The sequence below is a fragment of the Xyrauchen texanus genome, chromosome 27, assembly GCF_025860055.1.
Source record: "Xyrauchen texanus isolate HMW12.3.18 chromosome 27, RBS_HiC_50CHRs, whole genome shotgun sequence".
Lineage (NCBI taxonomy): Eukaryota > Metazoa > Chordata > Actinopteri > Cypriniformes > Catostomidae > Xyrauchen > Xyrauchen texanus.
This window is the reverse complement of record NC_068302.1, coordinates 23,855,302-23,872,761: the sequence shown is the minus strand read 5'-3', so window position 1 is coordinate 23,872,761 and position 17,460 is coordinate 23,855,302. Positions and strand designations below refer to the sequence as shown.

At 37.6% G+C, this 17,460-nt stretch overlaps 1 protein-coding gene across 1 annotated transcript; it reads left to right on the top strand.

Moving 5' to 3' along the window:
• Positions 1-843: 843 nt before the first annotated feature.
• On the top strand, positions 844-15,468 carry slc26a6 (solute carrier family 26 member 6). The gene is made up of 19 exons (XM_052094314.1): positions 844-1,524; positions 2,578-2,717; positions 3,827-3,937; positions 4,560-4,735; positions 4,846-5,010; positions 5,209-5,361; positions 5,623-5,705; positions 5,918-6,065; positions 6,527-6,640; positions 6,884-6,961; positions 7,065-7,160; positions 7,381-7,487; positions 10,872-10,941; positions 12,312-12,404; positions 13,157-13,303; positions 13,440-13,658; positions 13,741-13,795; positions 14,079-14,197; positions 14,371-15,468. The coding sequence occupies exons 1-19, from the start codon at positions 1,376-1,378 to the stop codon at positions 14,392-14,394; spliced, it is 2,247 nt and encodes a 748-aa protein (XP_051950274.1). The 5' UTR covers positions 844-1,375; the 3' UTR covers positions 14,395-15,468.
• Positions 15,469-17,460: the final 1,992 nt, after the last annotated feature.

Here is a 17,460-nt window from a genome sequence, read left to right as displayed (position 1 = left end):
TAACATGCTTTAGGAAAATTGCACCAGAAGTGCAATTCAAGTGCAATGTTCTTGTTGTATTCCCATTGAAATGAATCATAAATGTCATTAGAGAAGACTTTGTTCTCAAGGCAAGTGTTGGCCATATTAATATTTAATACAGATCATCACACACATGCCCTGATTATTGCTACAAAATAATCTATACAAACACAAACAAATGTACGTAAATGTTTAAACATACATAATTACTTTACTGTATACTTACAAGGTTATATGCAAGTATATACTCTCAAAAAAATCTGGATTCTTGCCGATTATAAATAATAGCTATATTCCACTAATCAGAAAGGAGATAAGATCTCATTTTATCAGCAATTAAGCAGCAAAATTTTATCACTGGAGTATCAGCAAAATGTATTGCTTAAAGGAAACAAACAGTCATAATTTTATATATATATATATATATATATATATATATATATATATATATATATATATATATATATATGATCTTTATTCCATAATACATATTAGACTAATATAAGACAAACACCTCCTGCACAGAAGATGTGATTTCAAAGATCTACAGGCTGTGAATACTTGCCTAATAATTTGGATTTGACACTACATACAAACCTTTTCAAGTTTCTTCATTCAAGAATATACTTTAGCTGCGGTCTGCGATTGACCTGTAAGCTAAAAATTGGTCACTACTCCAAAGTTAATAGGAACATTTTAACCAACTTTTCCCAATGTTAATGATTTTCACCAGACAAAGCTTGTGTCTTCATTCACGTCGACAGTCGGGAAGCCCTCATGCCAATTTACAGAAAAATACGGATACTATTAAACTGAACAAAAACACATGGTTTGGTGGAATGAACATGAAGTTTCCTATCTAATCAGACAAAGATAAGATGCATAGGACTCTACTATGAAAGTTCCTAACATCAAATCTGTAGTCCACCCCCCTTATTAATGGGACTTTGCTCCTCATTTAAAGACATTAGGATTTGGTGAGTGTGAGAATGGATCCGACTGGGCAGGATACACATTAACATAGTGTGTAATAGAAGGGAAGAGCCTGGGATGTGAATCAAACCACTGCTGACCAGAACTTTATTTACACAGCCAGCATTCCTGTGGAGCTCTCACATCAAAAACAAAGAAAGGTCTTCTTTTAGTAGCCGGTTTTTGATGATGTTCTGAGTATTTGGTGACCGTCATTATCACAAGGCTTGAAATTTAATTGAGAGGACAAGATCCTTCAGGGACAACCTTATTTTTAGATCTCTTCAGAGGAGGTGATTTGCACTGTGAATGTGAGAAGAGATTTGGGTGGTCCAAACATCATATAAAGAGGTCTAGATTTGGAATACAGAGAAGATTCAAAATGGACGAAGAGATGAACGACATGGAGCTCAGGAAGAGAGTGAAGTATCACGTCCAGAGAGATGTACTGGATGAACTCAGTGTTGACAAAGTGGCGGCGAAATCAGATGTCAAAATTCCACTGAAAGAAAAATTCAAGGATGCTGTCAGGTGTGTCAATGTGGCCTTTATCTGAAATCAGGATTTAACCGTCTGAGTGCTGATGTAAAACCAGATTATACATTAAATTATACCGTGGGGTTCAAAAGTCTTGTTGAAGTCCTTAAATTAAAATTTTTTTATTAGTTTAAAATAGATCTTGTTTCACAGATTGTCAATGTGGATTAATCAACCCTACAATATTAAAGGGACGATTCACCCCAAATTTCAAATTCTCTCTTCATTTACTCACCCTCATGCCATCCCAGATGTGTATGACTTTCTTTCTTCTGCTGAAGACAAATTAAGGTTTTTAGAAGAATATCTCAGCACTGTAGCACATAAAAGCAGCATAATAGTAATCCATTAGACTCCATTTCTTTAATCCATATCTTCTGAAGTGATCCAGTGTGTTTTGGGTGAGAAAATACCACAATATAACTTGTTTTTCACTCTAAACCTTGGTATTAGCGGTCTCCTTGTAGTTCATTACTATAAGCTTGATTACACTTCCTAGCTCCATCTTGTGCTCCGTGCATGCATCAAACAGGGTAATCAAGCTTGAAATCATAATTGTGCAGAGACTGCAAATGTCAAGATTTATAGTGAAAATGTTGTTACATTTTGGTGTGTTCTCACCCAAAAGTGATTGGATTGCTTCTGAAGATATATATTTAACCATTGGAGTCATATGGATTACTTTTATATTGCATTTATGTGCTTTGTGGAGCTTCAAAGTTTTGTTCACCATTCACTTGCATTGTATGGACCTACAGTGCTGAGATATTCTTTGTGTGTGTTCAGCAGAAGAAAGAAAGTCATACACATCTGGGATGGCATGAGGATGAGTAAATAATGAGAGAATTTTAAATTTGGGTGAACGAATTCTTTAACCATTATGATGTGAATGGCAGTTAGATTGACACTGTTTTATTTAGAACTGGCAATTGATTTCTAATAGTTGCTGTGTGATTTCAAAATGCCTGTGTTTATTTAGGTGTTTGTTTTGTGTTCAGACTCTCTTGTTACTCCCTGTTTCACACTCTCTCTTTCTTTGTATGTCAGGTGTACAGGCCCAAAATTTAAGAGCTGTTTCCTATCTTTTGTTCCTCTCCTGGTATGGCTGCCGAAATACTCACTCAGAGAAAATGCTATTGGAGATCTTATATCAGGAATCAGTGTGGGAATTATGCACCTGCCACAAGGTCTAAGACACACATATGCACACCTGTACTACCAAAGCCACGCCTACAAACACACTTGTGTAGCCTAAGGTAGACTTAAAGATAAAAATTGGAGTTTTATTATTTTTAGTCCATTTCTGTTACAGCGTTACGTAAAATTTATGGTAAAATATCAGCAGCTGTGGTTGCCAGAAATTTATGGGATGTAATTTTGATGCCTGTATATTTTACCTTTCTCTACTGTTTATATAATTTATTGACTGAATATACTAACCTTTTGGAACTATAAAAGTTTGCTTTTCACTTTAAAATATATTGTTCATAACCATAGTAAATACAAAAGTCCCCATGATATGTTGCTCTTCCAGGAGCAGTAATTATTACACATGGAGTGGTGGTGGCGTAGTGGGCTAAAGCACAGAAATGGTAAACAGAAGGTTGTTAGTTCGAGCCCCACAGCCACCACCATTGTGTCCTTGAGCAAGGCACTTAACTCCAGGTTGCTCCGGGGGGGTTGTCCCTGTAATAAGTAGCTTTGGATAAAAGCGTCTGCCAAATGTAAATGTACACACGTAGGGACACAAAACACCATCAGGATAACGCATAATGCAATAAAAATGACCTAAACTACATAAAATATTACACACAACACTCCAATGTAGATAACTGATATTAAAAATAAGAAAAAATATATATTCCCATAAACTATGTAAATGAGTCACGTAGGAATTTCTGAAAACGCCTGATTTTTATCATAATTTTAACAATAGTTTAACATAAAACTACACAAAATATATAAATGAGTGACATAGGGATTTCTGAAAATGCCAGATTATTGATAATTTTAACAATAGTTTACCATAAAAATATATAAATGTTATATGTTATGCTTAAAGTTATATAACTACTCGTGAAGATTATTTTACCATTAAAATTGCGGACATTTTTTATAGTTTCACTTTAAAGCCATCTAGTTCTGTACTCATAGATGATGATCATACATTTATATTTACAGTCTTTCTCTTCCAGAAAAACATCTTCCAGAAGATGTACAATGTATATGTATATGTACAAACAAACTCTTCTGCATATAAAACAACAGTGCCTCATACATATCTATGTCTTTGTAGGTATGGCATATGCTTTGCTGGCTGCAGTTCCTCCAGTGTTTGGTCTGTATTCCTCCTTCTATCCCATTCTCATCTATTTCATATTCGGATCATCCAAACACATCTCAGTGGGTAAGTACCTGCAGACTCACATATGTCTGACTTACATTGTTCTTAAATGTACTTGCCCTTTTGTTCCCATCTTAAAAACATTACTGACCAATCCCTCCTCGGCAACTGTTTGCAGCCTTATTACTTGACAGGCTTTTGCTCTGGAAGTTGTATGCGATTTGAATTTTACCAGGGTTATAGTAAAATGCTAGGGTACTAATAGTGACACAAGGTACAAAAGAGGATACATGCAATATTTTTTTTAAATAAATCTCGAGAAGTGTATGCTTTGAATAGAAAATCTGCACTCGGCAAGTGATTTCATGAGGTTTTTAAAAACTATAAAAAGATATACTTACAAATGCACTCAACAGCAACAGTAACAGCAGCGGGCAGGGCTTACAAAAGTCAATTACTATGACTAACCCTATATGCCTGAAATTTTGGCATTCAAATATAACATTATTTTGCTTCTTTATTAGCTGTTTTCCTTGTGCTGACAATGCAGGTCACCACAATGTAGGTTTTCCAGATTATACTGTAAGGTTTTAGATTTTCAGATTTTATTTTTGAGAGGAGATTTTGGTAAACACTGATAATTTAACACACACACATACTCACCTATCTCATAATGTGTCTATAGGTACATATGCAGTTATGAGTGTTATGATTGGGAGCGTGACAGAGCGTTTAGCTCCAGACTCAGACTTCATGTTGCCAGGTAATGACACCAACTCCACTATTTTGGACTTTGCCAGCCGTGATGCAGAGAGGGTAAAGATTGCTGCAACAGTAACTTTCTTATCTGGTGTTTTCCAGGTAGGTGCTCTTGAACATGAATTCTGAAGTAGCTTTTAAAGGTGTGTACATTTGTGCTGAAGTGCCTAAGTATTTCTCTGGTGTCTGTGTGCGGTTGTGCTTGTGGGTAGTTGCTCCTTGGTCTGGTTCGATTCGGATTTGTGGTGACATATCTTTCTGAACCATTGGTGAGAGCTTACACCACAGCGGCAGCCATCCATGTTATCGTCTCCCAGCTCAAATATTCATTTGGCATCAGCCCTAATCGGTACAGCGGACCTTTCTCTCTTATATATGTGAGTTTGAAAACAACCCTGTGTGTCTTGCTTATTTCTTGTAAATACCCAATATTCGTTTGATGTCTTCCAATGTCATTTTTGCTTGGTGACCTCTAGTGGTGGGGAACATGGCATTTTCTCCTAAAGCTATGAATGACACTTCTCACTCTCTCTCTCTCTCTCTCTCTCTCTCTCTCTCTCTCTCTCTCTCTCCAGACAGTCATACATATTTGTGCATTGCTCGGAAAGACAAACATTGGTACTCTGGTTGTTAGCATTGTATCCATTATTGGTTTGGTCCTTGCAAAGCTAGTGAGTGGCTGGGCGGCAAGGAAGATTCCTGTTCCTATTCCTGTTGAGCTAATCACTGTGAGTTACTTTGCACAGTTACATGGACACACAGGTTATGGACAAGTTTAACTCAGTTTCTACATTTTAACAGGGTTTTCTAACACCAAATGAATGCAATTCTTATTTTGAGAATTTTATTTCTGAGTTAACTTTTTTAGTGTGTAGAAGTTAGAACTATCAAGAAGTGCAATCAGTTTTGTTTCTCCTTCCAGTTTAGAGGTCATGGAACTCTTTTGCTATGAGGGTGTCTTAAATCTTTATTATTGGTTCTGTGCATAGATCATTATAGCTACTGTGGTGTCATGGTACTTTGATCTGAAGACCGAATTCAATGTGGAAGTGGTTGGAAAAATCCCGTCAGGGTGAGTCCAACAACACAGTTATGGAACACAGATGTACAACTGCACAACAACACACACTTTTAGCTTAAAAAGTGTCATACTTTATAGCATAGTAACACATATTGAAAGTAGGTGTATGGTTATAGCTACACAACTCAAATAGCTAAATACACAATCACAGCAACATAATACATGATTACACTCATCTCTCTCTCTCTCTTTCACTGTAATAGTCTGCAGGCTCCTGTTTTACCAGCTGTCTCCATACTGGGTTCAGTGGTTGGTGATGCCTTTGCGCTAGCTGTTGTTGGTTATGGCATTGCTATCTCCCTCGGTAGAATTTTTGCATTAAAATATGCCTATAAAGTCGATAGCAACCAGGTAAGAGACTCTAAATATGTGTTCAAAATAAATTACTTTAAGTAGAATGTGGAAAGATGATTTATATATTGTAAAATGAGTGTATCTATATGCAAAATAAATGGGAACATTTTAATATATTTTACCATATTTACTTGTTGAAACGTATTATTTGTATTATTAATAATATAATAATAATCATACATTATATTATTTAAATATAATATAAATATAAATAAAAAAATAAGAATTATCTAACATAATCCATTAATAATTATATAATAATAATAATGTTAATAATAATAAATTGTATAATTTTACAATAAAAAAAATTAACTAATCTAACATAATCCAATCAAGGGAGATTGAGGGAGATAAAGGGAGAAACATAAAGTCAGAAACATATACACAAAAAAGTGAATAAGAAAAAATAGTGTTTCAACATCTTGTGTTCTTCTGCTAATGTCTCCTTTGTGGATCAGGAGCTAATAGCTTTGGGTCTGTCTAACTCTGTTGGAGGGTTGTTCCGTTGTTTTGCCATCAGTTGCTCTATGTCTCGCAGTATGGTGCAGGTCAGCACTGGAGGGAAAACACAAGTAAGGACATCAGCAAACTGCAATCTGACATCTGACATAATTTCCTTTTCAATTTTAGAGACCTAACAGTGTCTTCACAAATGATGCTGTAAGCACATTCCTTTCTGGATGAATGGATGGATGAATGAAACTTCATTGAAACTTCTCACTGTTTTTATTTCTCTCTCTCTCTCTCTCTCTCTCTCTCTCTCTCTCTCTCTCTCTCTCTCTCTCTCTCTCTCTCTTTCTCTGTCAATCTCTCAGGTGGCTGGAGCTGTCTCTGCTGTGGTAATTCTGGTAATATTGTTAAAAATTGGAGAACTCTTTGAGGAGCTTCCAAAGGTTAGAAATATGAATATTCATAATCTAACATAGCTATGCTGAATTAATTAATCTGGTAATATATTTAGTATGTGTGTGTGTGACTAAAGGTGTGTTTCTTTAGGCAGTGCTGGCTGCTATAATCTATGTAAACCTGCAAGGAATGATGAAGCAGTTCGGAGACATCTGCTCTCTCTGGAAGACTAACAGAGTGGATATGGTGAGAGAGAATGAGAGGATTCCCTCCAAATATGCATTTGGAGTTGTGGGATCAAATGTTTGCTTGTGTTGAAAAACCCCAAATTAATTGACCACTATTCTGAATATTCGTCTGTGTCTATGGAGCTTATTGCCTTGATCCCCAATTGATTCCTGACTGTTTGGATATTATTCTCTCTCTCTCTCTCAGTCTGTTTCATGCTGTTTATTTGTGTTTTTAGGTAGTTTGGGTGATGACTCTGATCTTGACAGTGTTGTTTAATCCAGATCTGGGACTGGCCGCATCTATTGCTTTCTCCATCCTCACTGTGGTCTTCAGAACTCAGTTGTGAGTGTCACAGGCTACAAACCCCAAACATTAATGATTAATCCATACTTGGTGAAACACATACCATAATAACTTCCTAAACCATAAATCAGTGGTTCTCAACAGGTGGGTCATGACTCAAAAATGGTTGGCAGGTGTGTTCTGAAAAAACAATGCTAAATACAAAATGTCACTAACCATAAAATCGTGTAAGTAAAATTAGGCAAATTTTAACATTGGGTGATGGGGGGAAGTCAAGGTCACTTGAATTCCCTCTTTCCTGAAAACCATGAACAAACCTACACAAGGTAAAATAAAATACTGTATGACCTAAACTACATTAAATATTGGTTAATTTGCAGCAAAGATAAACATGATTAGTGCAGACCACAATATGTTTTGTGTATTAATTTATTAGCTTAATTAATAAATGAATAATGAAAATATTTATATATTTCAATATTTGATTTTAAGGACATTTTTGTTAACTTTTATAAAATATACAGTTCTAGAACTGTTAGGTTGCACATTGATATCCAATGCAAAATATGGTTCCTTAGGCAAAACCAATTAAGAACCATTGCCCTAAACCATTTACACCCTAAACGTATTCGGCTACTCTTGTGACCTTGCTGCCCTGAGATGAAGGGTACGAGACATTGCTGAACGCTTTGGGGAATTCCTTTTGAACCTGGTTAAAGCCTTTGTATCATAACGCCAATCTTATGATTGCCAATGTTGTTTGAGGCCCGCCCTTTTAGGCACGCATTTGCCATATATAAGCGGGCACTCTCACACCATTCATTCAGAATTTTCTGACTGAGGACAAGAAAGCATCACTTGTACCTCGAAACACTGAAGTAGTTGTGCAGCTAAGTTTACAATGTCTCATTCCCTTCATCTCAGGGAACCGAAGTTACAAGAGTAAATGGAGACGTTCCCTATCGATTCAGCTCACAGTTCAGTTCAGAGACATTGCTGAACGGTTTGGGGAATGGAGTCCCATCACGGCGTGCTACGTAGCATAATACACTAGGATGCACCAGGGTATAAAACACATAGAAGAATATGTATATAAGTCACAGGCCTGTCGGGCGGTGACTTAGTATGATATCTTTTTAGTGTGTATGAAAATTAATAACCCCACATGGTGAAAACCAGACAGGAAGTTAATCTTAGTCTAAGGATGTGTATGAGTCATATAATACACACAGTATAATTTAACCCCTTCGTACCAGATGTAGGGAGGACATTTTAAATTGGGTAGAGGTCTACACAAAATATAACAGGTAGCGCGTCCGTGATAAGGGGCTCGGGCTCACCCGCCATGTGTTTAAATAGAAAGTTCTATACACAGAGAGGACTCGTGAAGCAATGGACACCACATCTAGGTTATAAAACCTCGCAAACATGTTTTATTAAAACCATCCTGCTGCAAAGCATATATTCTGTAGGGAAATACCATTTGTCTATGCCCATGATGAGGTCATGCCTCTAGTTAAATGTGCCTTCACGCCAATAGGGCATCTCACGCCCTGTGACTCATAAGCGAGAGCAATCACATCAACAATCCAGTGAGAAAGCTTTCGATTGGAGATGGACATACATTTTGTGCATCGTCCATAACAAACGAAGAGCTGATCTGACAGTCTAAACTGGCGAGTGTGCTCCACATATTCTTGCATTGCCTTGTATATCGTTGCATAGGGAGAGGAGATGGCGTGCACTCCACGTGTGGAGACATTGCGCCAGGCTTATCATTGGTAGTGATCAAGTGTTGCCCCGGCGATTTATGTATGCTACCACTGACATATTGTCTGTCCGAATCAGTACATGATGATTCACTATGTTGGAATGGATAACTTTCACTACTAAGAATACGGCTAGCATTTCCAAGCAGTTAATGTGCCATGCCTGTTTCACACCTGTCCAAGTGCCGAAAGCCAGGCGTCCATCATACAGTGTACCCCAATCCTGTGTTGGATGCATCTGTAGTCACCACTTTTCGTTTAAAAACCTGATTCATAGACAAGGGCGAGTGAGATATCCTTTGTTTGGAGACAGACATGCCTTTTGTGCATCCTCGATAACAAACAAAGAGCTGACCTGTCCGTCTAAACTGGCGAGTGCACTCCACATGCATGTTCAATGCACGCACTGGGCATAATAAATGCGCTAACTGCTACTCATCAGAATTAGATTGAGGTCACTCCCCTAAGGAACTTTATGATTAGATCGTGTCTGCCTATAGAGGAGCCAGCTTCTGGAGCATGTAATGCAGATGATTGCTACATAAACCCTAAGCGTTGACGGAGTAAGACCGGCATCCAACCGCTCTTGAAGGAATGTAAGGATCTCCGTTAAGGGGCAAATCACTGGGTCATTGTTGCCTAAAGCACACCAATCCAGAAACACACAGCAATTGAATGCATAGAGGCATCTCGTAGACCACGCTCTAGCCTGCAAACTGGTGTTTATTACAGACAAAAAAAAAATGTCTGGCATGGGGAGAGCGTGCTCTTCACCCAGTTCACATTGAGGCCCAAGCTGTTTATACGCTGAAGCAGTAAGTCTCTGTGCTAGCATAACAGAGCATCTGATTGTGCCAGTAACAGCCAATCGTCGAGGTAGTTCAAGATGTACACACCGCTCAGTCTCAGAGGGGCGAGAATCACATTGATGCACTTTGTGAATGTGAGTGCATGATTTAAATGTATCAGATCAAGGATCGACCAAAGTCTTTCTTTGAAATAAGAAAATAAATTGCTGTAAAACCGTTTTGTGTTAGACAATTTGCCACAATCTCTATCGTGTTTTTCATGACGGCAAGGTGGTATGATGTTCGCCGGAGCACTGCAGGGGAGCAGAAAGTCTTCCTGCAAATATTCCGCCCACTGACTCGTGTATATCAGCGCGTAGGTAGAGGGCTCCTAGACAAGAGATGATCGCTGTCATGAAGGATGAAATTCTGAGGAAATAGTGTATGTGCACCTATTTTTATGGTGGACAGTTTTGCGCCAAAAAAGGCAGGGCTCAAACACCATGTTGGTGTCATTGTAGAGAGGTTTCAACTAGGTCATATAAGAAGGCACTCCCATATGTGTTAATAAGCACAATGTCAAGTGTACTGAGTTGTAAGGGAACACTAAATGACTCACTAAATGATGCACAGCTTACCTGAATCAAACTGGTTCTAGGTGCCATTAATATCCAAAGAGAAATTTTTTCAATGTCCTATTGCATTCCCTTCATTTGTCCATATGTTTGAATTGCTCAATGGCTGAAATCACATTTTTTGTTCTTAACAACATCACATATTCTCCTTTCAGCAGTTTGTATATAAATATATCTCCATCGGTTCCTTTAACTTCCGGTTCCTTTTCTCCCTTTTACTTCTCCTTACAGACCACAATACTCTCTCCTTGGCCAGATTCCTGGCACTGACATCTACAAACCAATAGAGGACTACAATCAGGTGACCATGACAACATTACCAACATGCATATCCGTTTTCAAGTTCACACAAATATGTTTAAATTGCATTCAGGCGATTGTTAATTTGGATGGTACAGTTATTTTACATTGCACCATTATCAGATTGTTGAGGCAGTGAATGCAGTCGGATTGTCAGTAGCACTGTTGTGATCTTTGGCCTACTGAAACAACCTTTTTTCATAGTCAAAAACCTGCATTACAGCATGTTTCCTCAAACACACCTGCTCCTCTATGTAAAGAATTTCTATAATCTGATGAATTACAACGTCACATACCATTGCTAGGGCATGACAGGGCAATGATGTGTGTTTGAAAGATTTAATTCTTCTGAACTAAATCTTAAATTAATGAATGTTCATTGCATTGTTACAATTCTCTGGCACATTTCAATGAGTGGGTCATGTAGTTTCATGTGTTGAGTGAAGATGTTGTAGGAGAGACCTAATTGCTTTTAAGGTATCTAGAATGTGTCTGTATGTTACAGGTGATCCGGGGTGTAAAGTACTTAAATAAATGTGCTTTATTACTAGTATTATTTTGTGTATTTTGTAGCTTATTTAAGTATTATTGAAACAGAATACTTGTTGTCTTACACAATTGTATTACCAAGATAAAACATTTTTTTTCGTAATCTAGACCATCAAAGTATGTAAAGGAATTAGTTCACCCAAAAATTTTAATTCTCTCATTATTTACTCACCCTCATGCCATCCCAGATGTGTATGACTTTCTTCAGCAGAACACAAAGATTCTTAGAACGCAATTGAATGTTGATCAGACCTTTGTAGCTCCATAAATCAAATAAAGGCAGCATAAAAGTAATCCATATGACTCCAGTGGTTAAATGTATATCTTCAGAAGTGATATGATAGGTGTGGGCGAGAAACAGATCAAAATGCAAGTCCATTTTTTTCTCTTAATCTCCACTTTCACTTTTACTTTCAGATATGAAAGTACAACTAAACAGGCACCACATGTGGCTTTCAGATGTAAAAGTGAACTATCCTTTTAAAATAAAAAAATGTAACATCACTTATATTTATTTTTTGATCAGTCAAAAAGTCAGTAAACACCTATACTTAAATTGAACCAACTGTAAAATACATTTAATGTTTTGCAATTTAAGTTTACAATTAAGTTAAAGTTTCAGTTTAACATCTAGACCCTAAGTCAGGAAAGATTACATTTAATTTGGTTAATTTGTATATGTTAATAATACAAACAAATGGTATACATACATAGATTGCTTTTACTTTTTCTAAGGAAATATGTTTACTTCTTACCTTTTAAACATAAGAACAATTAAAAAAATGTAAGTGTAATTTCTCTGTACTTTTCACACCTCTGCAGGTGAAGCAGATTCCTGATGTAGTGATTTTCCGCTCCTCTGCAACATTGTATTTTGCCAATGCTGAAATGTACACAGATGCGCTCTACGAGAAGGTATACTCATGCAAACACACTCAAAACCATATACACCAGCACAATTGTACATTCACACACACTTGATTCAAACACACTTATACGTAAAGAGCATCTACAAGACATTACACAAGCTAAGCAGGTTGCTATCCCAAACATGCAAACTACTGAACTGTGATGATGGAACCATTCATTATGAGATAAAACCAAGCAACTACATGTAAACTATATGGCTAAAAGTATGTGGACACCCGAACACCACACCCATATGTGCTTGTTGAATATTTAATAAAAAAATCAAAGGCATTAACCCCTCATTTTGCTGCATTACAGCTCCACTCTTATTGGACATCTTTTACTAGATGTTGGAACATGGCTGCAGGGGGTTTGCTGCCATTTCAGTACAAGAGCATCAGTGAGGTCAGGCACTGATGTTGGGCAGTTTGGCATGACTCCCAATTTATCTCAAAGGTGCAGGCCAGTCAAGTTCTTCCATACCTGACTCTTTATGGACCTTGCTATGTGCACAGGGGCATTGTCATGCTGGAACAGAAAAGGACCCACCCCAAAACTGTTGCCACAAAGTCCGAGAATGTCATTGTATGGAGTAGCATTAAGCTTTGTTTTCACAGAAACTACTGGGATAGTCAAACCTGTTAATTAGAAGGGGCTGTCCACATGCTTTTGGCCAAATAGTGTAACGCGTCTGCAACATTACAGGTCTGGATATTCATAGTACAGATAAAAATGTGTATTTGTGTGTTTGTGTGCAGACTGGTGTAGATGTGGCTAAACTTCTCTCACACAAGAAGAAATTGGAAGCAAAAAGGCTCAGAAAAGAAAAGAAAGCTGCAAAGAAAGCAAAAAAACAGGCCAAGAAAAGAGTTAAAGATGCTGCCATACAAGATGCTAAGCTTCAGGTAGGGCCTGCTTTCAAAGAGTGACTATGTACGTGTGTACGAAAGTACATGTATGTGTGCATTTGTAAACACTTGTGTGTTTAATTGTGCTTTTTTAAGGGTATTCTGATTTGAGCTAGTATTCTGTGTTTATCAGGGGTTGGAGCTAGTGTTATCAGACACAGAAGAGAGTGGGGAGGAGTTGTCAGACATAGAGGCAAATGGAGATTTACATGAGCTGTCAGTCAAAGAACAAAAGAATGTGGTTGCTGTAGAGGTGGGGCCTGGCTGTGACTCCAAGCTCCCACAGGCAATCATTCTGGACCTGAGCCCCGTGAACTTCCTGGATACAGTGGGCGTGAAGACTCTATGCAACGTGAGGGCATCTGTACTTATTAGCATCTTTTTGCGTGTGGATTGTGTCATAACCATTTTATAACATTTTGTTTCATTGACAGATCTATAAAGATTATGGAGAGGCTGGTGTTAAGGTGTACTTATGTGGCTGCCAGAGTGAGTGAAAAATACATACACTTTCAATGCGTCTGCGTAGCAGGGCTTGTGAATTTTTTTTTAAATGTAAATTTCCCTAGATATTTAAAATGTGGGGACAAAATATGGCTCTATAATGAATTCCTGTTTTGTACCTGTTATCTAACATTTGATATATTTCATAATATTCTATTCTAGGTTTTTGACACAGAACATATGTGTGTTATATGTTTGAAAATAATTTGCCAAACATACCCCTGAAAAGCAATTTCACTCACTTTCCCTGTCTCCCTCTCTCTTTTAGGAGGTGTTGTAGAAAATATGGAGAAAGGTAATTTCTTCAGCGAGAAAGTAACTAAATCGATTCTATTCTCATCTGTACACGATGCTGTTCTTTACTGCCAACAAGGAAAGAGTGAAGAGGTATATTGTTTTCACAATTACACACATGAAATCACACACACAAATGTCAGGGTTAGTTAAATGCAAATTGTCAGGGTGCTAAATGTTGGTTGCAGAAACATTTTCCCATTATTTTCCTGTGTTATAAACATGCATGAATAAACATACAAATGATTTCCTTCCTTCTGATGCAGGCCAAGCAGGGAACACATTTTTAAATCCAAACATCAGAAATGATACGGAACACTCCGGAAAAATGGCACACACTGGAGAGACCCATGCAAACTACATTCAAACTACATATATCTACAATTTAAAGCTGTTTTTTTATTTATTGTGTATTTTACATTAGGAGGAATATATAAGTGAATAATAATGTTTTTAAAGAATAATTTGTTTTGTAAAATAACAGTGTCAATCTAATACTTTTAAATATATAAAATAATTTGGGAATGGATCTTTGAAATAGATATTGTGCAAGCAGAATGGTTGTAATAGCATTTAACATTGAAACCAAATGTTGATAGATTATTCTATAGCATTGTGTGTATGTTTTATTATTTGAAAATGTTAGTCCTTAAGTGAATGCAATACCTTTCACTCATGATATAATCAGATACCTGGATAGCAGATTTTTCTTTAGTTTTAACTTCTATATGTATGCATGTGTATTTAGAATGGCTATTTATCCTAAAGCCTATTTAATGCTGAAGAGTGTTAAATCAGCCATATTTGACGGTCAGTTATTTGGTTCTGACCAGAATATTTGATATTTAACATAAACAATTAAGCCCATCCTCCTCTGTTTATGCTCTGTCCGAGTTTCTAATACCCATTTCAGTGATATTTAATGTTAAAATGTGATTAGAATCACGTATCTTGGTAACACTTTACAATAAGTTTGTATTTGTTAACAGGGCAATAGTTAATATTATCTTCTATGGACAATACTTTTGCAGAATTTATTAATCTTGATTCATGTTAATTTCTACATATTCATACACCATGTTCACATACCATGTTCAATTTACTAGATTAAAATGTACTAAAGCCAAACAATTCTAGAACATTTTGTCAGAACATGATTTGATTGCATTCTATATATTTAAATTTGTAAAATGTATCCATTTCGATTTGGGACTACTTGAATACTTTTTGTGGTGTTAATGTGTTGATGAAACTGTTTGATTTACATTTTCCAGCATGCTTTGCATGGAACTGGTTGGGAGATAAATGTTAACATTGAGTGTCATTTTATGTGTTTTTGTGCAAGTTGTTCATAAAGGGGGATAAGTTTTCAGTGTTTAATGTTTTTTTTTTCTCCCCTTTTTCTCCCCAAATTGGTATCCCCAAATTCCAATGCACTCTAAGTCCTCGTGGAGGCATAGTGACTAGCCTCAATCCGGGTGGCGAAGGACGAAGCTCAGTTGCCTCCACTTCTGAGGCCGTTCATCCACGCATCTTATCACGTGGCTTGATGAGACCTAGTGCGTGCGGAGGCTCACGCTATTCTCCACGGCATCCACACATAACTCACCATGCACCCCACCGAGAACCACACATTTTAACGACCACAAGGACGTTATCCCTCCCTGGCAACCGGGACAATTTGGTTGTTTAGGAGACCTGGCTGGAGTCCAGTGGGGATTTCTTTAAGACTGCAAGGGAAGCTCAGCTTCCCCTATAATGTCAAAAAAATAATGGTCAAATATGTACTATTGTGTAAACAATTTATTGACTAAAAATGCGTTAGAACATGTTCATCTCGAAGACGAGTTCGTTCAGAATCAGCTACATTACATATAGCAGGTCGGCTGACTCGATTTACTTCTCATACATTCCCGTAAGCGTCAGTGCATTTCCCTGTTGAAGCCGAAGCGTCCATTGACTTCAATGGGGCTGCTCTGAACAGTTTTTTCAGTGCTCGAAAATAGACGGTCATTGGATAAATGCTGCGATTATGTCCTGCCCACGGATGCTCAGCGTCTCTGGGGGTGAATGAGGAGTGGGCTGGCCCGGACTCTGGGCTTCAGCGTGATGATTGGAGGATCTGTCGAAAGACTGCATCTCCTTTTGATTGACAGCTAATCTGTACTATAAGAAGTCACTGAAGCTATTTCGCGCTCAGTCCCATCGCTGATTTCTCAAGTGTAGTCGAAAGACAAACTGCTGCAACCTATTTCTTTATATTTGTTTGGCGAAATTGCTAGTCAATTTGCATAATACATTTCACACAATTATACACCACATTCCTTGTTTCAGTTTTACCAAGTTTAATATATTTTGTTTTAGAGCGTTCGTTCGTTCGTTCGTTCATTCATTCATACAGTAGGCTAGGCTAGCGTCGTACGGGTGAAACTGCGCACGATGGCAGACGGTGCTAATATTGTCGACCTGATTTTGGCGAAGCCATTTGAAAAATCTTCCTTACGAGGAAAAAATTTGAATTAAACAGCAGGGCAGATCAACACCTAAGATTGATTTAGTGCAAAAAATAGGGTAAATAAGTTTATAATGTAGGCCGAAAATGAGCTTCCCCTCTTTGAAAGACCAGCAGCCGCCACTGCTGGAGTCACTCAGCACACCCTGGATTCAAACTTGCGACTCCAGGGGTGGTAGTCAGTGTCTTTACTCATTGAGCAACCCAGGCCCCCAATGTTTTGCTATATTGAGATTTAGAAGAGTTTCTGTTATGTTGAAGTTTTGGTCATTATCATTATGGTGTAAAGTGGAGTTTGGTAAATGGTAACGTTAGTTAATGCAATATGAATTAACGTGAACTAACAATGAACAATAATATTTAGATAAATTAACATTAACCAAGATTAATAAATGCTCTAAAGAAATATATTGTTGTTAGCATAGTACCCAATGCATTTTTTGTGTTATAAATATAGTGAATGCTGTTATTAGGTGAGTTACAATCCCTCCTGAGAAAATAGGCAGTTCGAGAGAGAGAACTACAGGCACTATATTATTTATATTGTCAAGCAGGTTCTCGCCACATCCTTTCCCATTTACCTTGTACACTGGTGCCGAAACCCGGGAAGGAGGAGGGATGCATCGTACTAGAGTCATTGCCACTACCATCCACCCCAACCGAGCAGGAGCCCGTCCCCCTGAGAGTGGTGGATGGCTGCTGACAGCGAGGGGAGGAGGGGCGTTCCGATCCACCCGGGGTGGCATGGCTGTCGTCCACTAGAGGGTGAATTAGTGGCCGAGGACCAGGCTATGTCGTATCGGAGAACTGGTGAGTACTTTTTTTTGTTCTCTCTCTTTTTTCT